General features: G+C 36.6%; 1 protein-coding gene across 1 annotated transcript; it reads right to left on the bottom strand.

Annotated features, from left to right (window-relative positions):
- Positions 1-2,558: 2,558 nt before the first annotated feature.
- Positions 2,559-5,629, bottom strand: LOC101899888 (pyridoxal kinase). Its single transcript, XM_005190050.4, has 5 exons — positions 5,476-5,629; positions 3,775-3,952; positions 3,609-3,708; positions 3,395-3,541; positions 2,559-3,329 (listed from the first exon to the last, which is right to left on the bottom strand). The coding sequence occupies exons 2-5, from the start codon at positions 3,880-3,882 to the stop codon at positions 2,752-2,754; spliced, it is 933 nt and encodes a 310-aa protein (XP_005190107.1). The 5' UTR covers positions 3,883-3,952; positions 5,476-5,629; the 3' UTR covers positions 2,559-2,751.
- Between the last annotated feature and the right edge of the window lie 3,930 nt (positions 5,630-9,559).

Genomic DNA, 9,559 nt, shown 5'->3' with positions numbered 1-9,559 from the left:
GAAACATTTTGAAAATGTTGCCTCTTTTGTTTGCGTTTTCTGTGGAAATTTTAACTCGTGGACAAAATGCGTACCTCGAATGAGAGAGAAAACAAAATTTACTTTCGTTTGAATGTACATACGCCATTCAACATTGTAGTTTTCATTCATAATTTTCAGTCTTCCCGAAAATTTTTAAAATTTCATCAAATTTTTCTATTTTTAATTTTTAAATGTCATAATTTATTTTTTCGATAAATGCTCTCATTTGTTAGGGATGGGACATATTTTTTCGTTATTCTGAGAGTGATTTGATTTGAACAACGTACAAATATGAGTGTTCGCTCAGGAAATTTTGTGTGAAGAATTAGGTAGTTTTTTCATAGTTAAGGGTCAAACAACGAATAGAGAGCGAATCAAGTGCAGTGGAAACGCCACATAAATCTTTTATTAAAATTGTAATTGGCTTTTGTAATCGGTTCATAGTCGTATCTCTCTGGCTTTCCAATGAAATTCTGGTTCAATGAAATTCTTGATCTTCAAATATAATTCATCTGAGTTTTAAAATAATTTGTTATAATAAATTATTGTTCTGTTCCAGTACCTACAAAAATATGCTATTTTTGCAATTGTCTTCGATATCCTAAAATCCCACATAAGTATTTTTTTCTTGAATGCTCGAATGTTGTCAGGAACTACAAAAATCTCCGATCCGATTGCAGGTACAAGTTAAACTCGTTTAACTAGTAAAAAGTCAACCAAATATGTTTATTTAAGTCTTTTTGATGTTCAATATATTCGAATCTCCCTTCTAAGTATATTGATATCATATACTGTGGTTTCACTGATCGGTATGAAGAAGATATTTATGAAATATAGGGTAAGATAAAAAAACTGCAACAAAGTCAATAGCCATAATTTTTTAATTTTTTTAACTTTTATTGAATGAAAGCAAAAAATGTCGAAAATAGCATCAAATTTTAGAATAAGTTTAGATTCGTTCGAATTGGTCCCCTTTGGCACGCATTATGGCCTTCAAACGGCCAATGAAACCGTCACACTCTGCTCGAATGTTGATTTGCGGTATTTTGGCCCATTCTCGGCGAAGCGCTTGCTTGAGTGCCAACCTTGCTTTCCAAAATACTCCAAAATCAATAGTCCAACGGATTGGTATCCGCAGATTTGGTGGGCATTGTGCGCGGGAAATGAAGCGAAGAACCTCTTTTCGTAACCATTCTTGGTTGGCGCGTTGTGAGTGCGATGGTGCTGAGTCCTGTTGGAATGTCCAAGGTCTGCGGCCAAAATGTTTGCGTGCCCAAGGCTTTAATACTAATAATATTTTCGCGATAATATTCGGCATTTATTCTGATGCCACGGTCGATAAATGCGAGCGGAGAGCGACCATCGGCTGTTATGGCGGCCCACACCATCAGCATGGCCGGTGCACATTTTCAGTTGACTTCTTTGGCAAGTAAACACGATCATTTTGTTTGTTTACAAACTGCTGGACATCGAATGTTTTCTCATCGGAGAAACCCGAATTCGTCAGTTCACCACGTTCGATCAAGCGAAGCAACTCTTTAGCTCTTTTGAGTCTGTTTTCTTTCTGTTGCGGTGTGAGTTCGTGCACTTTTTGAATTTCAATGGCTTTATCCCGAACACTTTTTTCAATATTTGCCGATCGGAAATATTGCAAAACGTTCAGCTCACGAGCCACTGTTTCGCGGTTTTTGATTAAGGCGATTCTTTACTTTTCGAACCATTTCTGCCGATGTTGCTGTTTCCCTCCGTCCACTTCCTTGACGTCGGGCTACGCTACTAGTATCACGGTAACGAGCGATCGTACGAGACACAAAAGATATATTCACATTTAAATGATGGAGTGCTCTAACGACAGCCACTTGTGGTTTTCCAGCCAAATATAAAGAAATCACACTATCACGCTTGAATTCCATCACGAATAACTTTTTTCTGGAAAATTCTCACCGAAATGCTTTTGTACGCTTGTAAACAATATAATGAGCTGTCACTGGAATAATTTTAACAGCTGTCGGACGAGTGGCTTAGGTATGACAGCAGTCTGAAGTTGGTTGCAGTTCTTTCATCTCACCCTGCATATGTTTACGGATACAGCTCTTCCATTCCAATCCCTTTAAAAAAAGGAACAATTGTTTTCTTGACTTTCTTATGAATAATATGGCGTGAGTGTTGTTGGTGGCAGTGTACTTGCAAATAAGCAGACATACATAGGGCATTCGAAACATGAGCTTTTTTGTAATGTTGGGAACAGGGTTTTAAAAATAAAGAGATAGTATTAGTTAAATTTTCGGAACATTAGTTAAAATTTCTGCAACCCAAAGTTTTTCTTTGGGAAATGTTTAGATTTTAATAGTTATATTTTGTAATGGTGAATGCTTTATGCTATATCAGTCCACTACTTCGCCATTTCGGTTATCAGATAAACACTGAATTTCTATATAAGATAGAAACAAATCCACACCTTTATTTCCGATTCATGTGAGTGTAGAATGGACAGTTGTCTTTGCATGTTGACTAAATAAAAAAAAATTACTATAGTATATCATGATATATAATATTTTTATTATGTATATTTTTAACTATATATGTGTGTGCATATATGTACGTTATCTTCGGTTATAAAACTTAAGCTTAACAGTGTTTATTGTCAAAAGTTATTTTGTACTGGCAAACGGTTAACAAACAAGTAATAAAGACAAAACACAACAAAGTGGTATTGAAAACACGGATATATTAAACAATTTGTTCAGCAAGTAATTTCACGTTGGGATTTTCAATGTCCACTTTACTCTGAATCAGTTTTAGTTCACGTTCAAAAGAGGTAACTTTCCGCTTACCCTCAAGAACTTCTAGAGGCATCGAATCTAAGGTCCGTTTTATAACGGCTTGCAGTGAGGCAATTGTACGTTCCAAAGCAGTAGATAATTGCGTTGCCGGTGTTTGGTAACTATGAGCCAAGAACAATGATGCAAACAAATCACCAGTACCGGTAAATGAAATATTTGTGCCTTGTTTGGGAATATTAAGAGCGTAACGCGGCCCAGCTTTTTTGCTTAGGAATGCGCGGAGTTCTCCGGGTTTACCAAAATCGCTGCTTGAAATTGCCACGGTATCAATGCCACGTCCATGGAACCAATTAATTGCCTCCCAAATATATTTTTCATTTGATATTTTCATTTCGGTCAAAAGCTCAACCTCATATTGATTAGGCGTTATAATGTCCGCTAAAGGAATAATTTCATCACGATATATTGGAAGTAATTCCTTTGGCACGTACATTTGTCCATCATCGCCCATGACCGGATCACAAACTGTAAACATTTAACGAAAAAGTACATGATTAAAAATTCTCTATTTAACAGCAACATTACTCAACCATATATCACGTTCGGATCGTTAGCGCGTAATTTAGATACGATTTTAGCAACTTGTCTCAGAAAAGAGGCATTTCCTATATACCCGGTCAGTAGATGTGAATAACAATTCAAGAGGCCGTTGCTTTCAAGTCCATCAAATAAATCAACTAAATTAAAATGTGTGCGTGTGTACGTTAATGGATAAGATCTAATAATCAATTTACTATAACTTGCCTAATTCCTTTTCCTGCAGAACTTGACCCTTAACCGTGGCATAGCCTGTGTGATTGGAAAATTGTACCGAATTGATGGCATCCACTTCAAAGCCTAAGACCTTGACGAGATAAATATACAGTTTATTGAGTGAATTCATATAGATATTATTACAATATTTACTCACTTGCAGTGGAAAAGTTGCACTTTTATTGCCCACATATCCATGCACTACATGACTCTGAATAGACAGTACCCGTGTTTTTAGTTGATTCGTGCTGTTTGTCGACGACATCTCTCAACGAGGTCTAGAATACAATTAACTGATTAACTGCCGCCTTTGTTTTGTTTATCGCCAGCCTTATCTAGAAACGAAGAGAGAGAGCAGTGATCTAGTGAGTGTAAAAATAAATATGCAATTGCTATTAAACACATTTCTCTCTGGCTGGTTGTATTGTTACAAAGTAATGAATGAGAATGGAAAATATAATTTATAACGTACGTACATATGTACTTTACTTTTGTATGTATTATTTATTGTGTGTATCAAAATTGTTTATTCTGTAGAAATGTGACTAGCCATTTGCATCGAAATCATTCTTGTTTTGTTCGTTTAAAAATAATCTTCGAAATGTTTTTGCGTACTGAAAGTATGTAAATATGCATAAATGTTCTTCGATAGCAATGACAGCACGCATATCACCGTTTCCAAGTGAACTGATACAATTTTATTAGCATTAATGTGTAAAGATTTGCTATAAAGTGGGGTAATTTAAAGCGAAGCAAATATATTAGAAAACATATGATCGGAGAAAATCTCTGATAACAATTTTTGAAATATACTTATTATGTGCATTTTAGTCCAAACTTCTGCAATGTAAATGGGTGGGTTTTGAAAAAAACGAAACGAAAAATAAGACCGGCTACTAGATATTGGTCTGTTTCAGAACTGAAAGAATGTAAAAGTTTTTACTACGATAACCGATTTTCCTTTTATGATATGAAAGAAAAATTGCAAAACTAGTCGATTCTTGCAGGTTCTGGAACAACCCGCATAGCAAGTGTTCAGCACTTGTGAAAATGTGAAAACGTAAGATTGATCGGCTTTCTGAATTCACAGGTAACTCTTATTCTTCAAACTTTTAAGCCGGTCATTAACCTTAGCGAAGTATATTTATGCAATTAGGATACATAACAAAAAAATATGAAAAACACAGTTGCAAGTAGCTGAAATCGATTCGAATTGATTTGTGGTATCGGACATATAGCGGTGGTCTTTCATGAGAAACACAACTTTCTCTGAAATTATACCTTCAAAATTCTATAACTATTCCATGATAGAAAATTCTTATTAACTAAGGCCAAAACGATTCGAAATGGTTTCCATATGAATCTAATGCCATGTTTACGTTAGAACTTTTTGTAGGGTTAACCTACTTTGAGAGGATTTATTTGAAGTAAAAGTAATGGATATGACAATTTAAATCCAAATCCAGTGGGTTAACCCTCATATATATATAAACGTACTGTAAGAACTGTTTATTCAACATTTAAAATTACCAAGCCAAGCAAGAATATTACAACCTGACAGACATACTTACTACCTCCAGAAAATGCAATTTATGGACTTGTCAACAGTTGGAGATAAATATGGTTCCAGTGTGATATTGAAAGTAGTAATTCGATAATATTACAAGTTTAATGTGGCGTTAAATAAATCCATAATAAAAGTTAAAGTGTTAACTCTCGTATTCGTATTTTTATTCCTGGACAAACAAGTCGTGGATGCAGGTCCATCTGTGACGTCCCCAACAAAACAAATAAGACGCAAGACATAATACCCCGATGTAGTAACTAAATACGAGTTAACAGTTTGGTGAGTACTCACTTCCTATGACATGCCCACGTTAAAATAAAAATAAGGTGTTAGGATGCTGTTTGGTAGGTAGTTACTGTTGTTGTGTGTATTGCGTTGCACTGGCAAAATAAAAGACGTCCCGAATAAAACAAATAAGAAGCTAAGACATAATGCCCGATAAAAAATAATCAAAAAGCAAACCTATGTTGTTTACGAATGAGACGTGAGGATAAAGCAATCAGCTGGAACATTCATTAAAATGAGCGCGGAACTAGTATACAATGTTTTAGGGCGGCGTATCATGTTCAAGCCAATCAGCGACGGCGCACTGTACACAAACACATTTGCTCTGTTTCAGAACTGCAAGAATGTAAACCTTTTTGACACGTTGACCAACTTTCACTATATAATATCGGAAAGAATTGCAAAACTAGTAGATTTTTTCAGATTCTGAAACTGAGCAATCATCAAACCATGGCCTACCCATTAGATCATACGAGCTGATTTCACCCGAATTTTCAAAATAAATACGAATACGAATGAGTTAAACGCATTGTAGAAGAATATAGGTAGAAGCATGGTACAATGAAGAGAAGGTAGGTCAACTTTGAAAAAATTGCAAGTATAGAGGTCTACCTGTTTGGCTTGTAATGTCAGAATTACTATACAAACAATAACAAAGCAAACAACTTGTTGCATTGATTTTGAATAAATAATTTAAAACCGCGAAAACTGAATGAATGGTCACAATTTCTTTTCAATATCATGTTCTATATATCTCTTATGGTTTCTTATACGATGCAAATCGGAGGTTGTTGTGATATAAATTTTTCAATAATTTTTACAAATCTCAATAATTTTTCATTCAACATTTGTACGCGGAACAAATGTATGCACCGTTTTACTTTTGTTACTACACACTTTATTCATTTAAAATAATTCTTAAGTTCTACTTATGATAATTTTTCTTAACCTAGTCTAGCATAAAGTGTAAGAGAGAGAGAGAGAGAGAGACAGAGAGAGAGAGAGAGAGAGAAATAGAGAGATACAAATCTACACATGCCGCCATAAATTCTAGGGGAGGTCATAAAACATGCGTAGCAATCTCACTTGTGGCAAGCAAACATGCTGCACTTCCTTATCAGTATGAGTTAAGATTTCATCCAGTAATCTAACTCAAACATACCACATGCAGCAATTGAATTATTTATTTCTAACTCAAAGGTCTGTTCACCACATTTTCTTATATAATATGGACTGTATTAAAAAGATCCCTGTTTAACAAATCCCTCTCATCTACACAGTTAGCCCCGCTATTCTCTTTTATTATAAAAACATGTTCACTTATCCGTGAACATTCTTGGCAGGGGCAAAAATACGTATAAAATATAAAAATTATAAAAAGTTAAAAAAATCTAAGGGAACAGACATTTTAAGAGAAAAGAAATTAAGTTATGGCACCCAGGAAACTCCTCCATCTTTCCAGCCGGTCTATCTTGAACGTCCCACCTCCTTTGTCTGCCGGCTTTAATTTCCAGGCTGAATCCGTTTTATGCATCGTCTTCTTTCTTTGGCGAAAAATGTCATCGTTCTCTGGCAGCGCCATCTTATCGCCCCACAGTTCATAATTTCTTGTCTCTACAGCCTGCCTTTTTCTACCTGCATGGTTTCCACCAGGCATCTTCATGGCAACTTGCGCTTCCTTGAGCACCTTATTGCCCCAGCGACACAGATGGATATCCTTCTTCTTCTTCATCTCGATGGTAAACAGCTTATCTTTGACCTCTGCTTCCAACGCCAAATATTGTTGTTCCAAAAACTGAACAACGTCACTTAACTTTTGTGTTTCTCTTGGCTTTCTTGTTTGCTGTTCGTACAGCCTTAATCCATTTCTGTCAAATTTCCTTAGAATAACCCTTGCGAAAAATATATCGGTGTTTTCCAATTGTATATTGATGGATTTAAGGCCTTGAATGCTATTCTTTGTTGTGTCCAGCATCTGCTTCACGCTCTTTGTGGACTCACTATCCATTGTTGGCTGATCTAAAATGTCATCCACCATCTTATTGAATAGCACCCTCCGATTCTCGTATGTTAATTTCAACAACTGTAGCGCCTCCTCATAAGAGTTGTCCTGTGTCCTTAGATGTTGTATTATATGACTCGCCTCTCCTATTACCGCCGCTTTTAGCCTATGCATTTTTTCCACGTTGGTGTAGTACGGTGCATCGTGCACTAGGCTCTTGAAAAGATCATGAAACGATTCCCATTCACTTATATCACCACTGAATGTGGGAACTTCAATTTCCCTTTTATTGATGATGCTGTACGGCTGCTCCCTCCTTCTTGCTATTTTTGACTGAGATTCTCTGATAGCTGCTAATATTTTTGATTTCTTAATTAACAGTCGTCTCCATTGTTCCTGAATTTCTGGATCGATTAGTATCTCCCTTTCCGCGGTCTTCACAATTTTTCCGATAAAATCAAATGCTGTCTCTATATCCTTTTCCGTCTCTAGGCTATCCATCAGTATCATGGTACATTCCACCTCTCGTATGATCCCTCTAGCCTCTAACTCGATCTTGGTCGGTGCCGAGCTCTCCAACGAATCGTCCTCCCGGGAGTATGGCCCCACAGCCACATCCCTTTTGTCTGACTCCCTTATGTTCAGATTTGAAGCCCCCTCGTCGCTTTTGCTCGCCAACACCGCCGTTACTTCCATATCTCGGATGATCGCTCTGGCCTCTAACTCGATCTTGGTCGATGCCGAGCTTTCCAACGAATCGTCCTCCCGGGAGTATGACCCCACAGTCACATCCCTTATGTCTGACGCCTTTTTGCCCAGATGTGAGGCCCCCTCATCGTGTTTGCTCGCCGTCACCGCCGTTTCTCTTGCCGCAATCTCCTTTTGACTCCGCATACTAGGGAAATTCCATTGAATGCTCCTTGCACCCAATTCTTCCCTTTTCTCTGTTTCGGGACGTATGTTTTGAGTCTCCACTCCGTTATCATCCTTATTGTCTGCCGCCATCAATTTATTCTCTGATCCAGTTTCTTCAGCTTCTGTTGAATCTTCCGAAAGCAATTTTTGAGATCTTAATTCTCCTGTTTTAATTTCATCAATTGTTTTTTCAATTTCCTGCATCAATTTTCGGGTGTAGCCGTATACATCTTTTTTGTAATAGTCACCATATTTAAAAGGTTTCGACATTAATATTTCGTGGTTTTTTAGGAAAATGTCCCATTTTCCTCTAGCAGTTTTTTCCACTACGGACACTCTACAAGTGCGCATTGGATCTTCCAGCTGCTGTTTAATTTTTACCAGACAGTCGACTATGTCTCTTTGGTTCTCAATCATGGTTTCTGTTTTGCCCATTTTATTATGCTTCTTTTTTATTTTGCTGGTTCTTTTATTATTATTTTTTTGTTTTACGTTTAGGCTCGATGGACCAGATGTACGCGGAACAAATGTATGCACCGTTTTACTTTTGTTACTACACACTTTATTCATTTAAAATAATTCTTAAGTTCTACTTATGATAATTTTTCTTAACCTAGTCTAGCATAAAGTGTAAGAGAGAGAGAGAGAGACAGAGAGAGAGAGAGAGAAATAGAGAGATACAAATCTACACATGCCTGTGCACCATGCCGCCATAAATTCTAGGGGAGGTCATAAAACATGCGTAGCTATCTCACTTGTGGCAAGCAAACATGCTGCACTTCCTTATCAGTATGAGTTAAGATTTCATCCAGTAATCTAACTCAAACATACCACATGCAGCAATTGAATTATTTATTTCTAACTCAAAGGTCTGTTCACCACATTTTCTTATATAATATGGACTGTATTAAAAAGATCCCTGTTTAACAAATCCCTCTCATCTACACAGTTAGCCCCGCTATTCTCTTTTATTATAAAAACATGTTCACTTATCCGTGAACAACATTTCTATTCCAAAATCGGTTTGACAATTCATTGTCCCAGCAGCTCTGTCGATACGACTACCTGTATTCTTCTACAATGAACAAACGTATGAGAACGTAAACAAACATTTTCACATTATGAGAATTTACACGATCTGTTTAATGGGGTTGCCCAGGAACAAGAATGTCC

The sequence above is a fragment of the Musca domestica genome, unplaced genomic scaffold (genome assembly GCF_030504385.1).
Source record: "Musca domestica strain aabys unplaced genomic scaffold, Musca_domestica.polishedcontigs.V.1.1 9, whole genome shotgun sequence".
NCBI classification, from domain to species: Eukaryota; Metazoa; Arthropoda; class Insecta; order Diptera; family Muscidae; genus Musca; species Musca domestica.
Note: the sequence above shows the minus strand (reverse complement) of the source record. Positions and strands in the feature narration are given on the sequence as shown.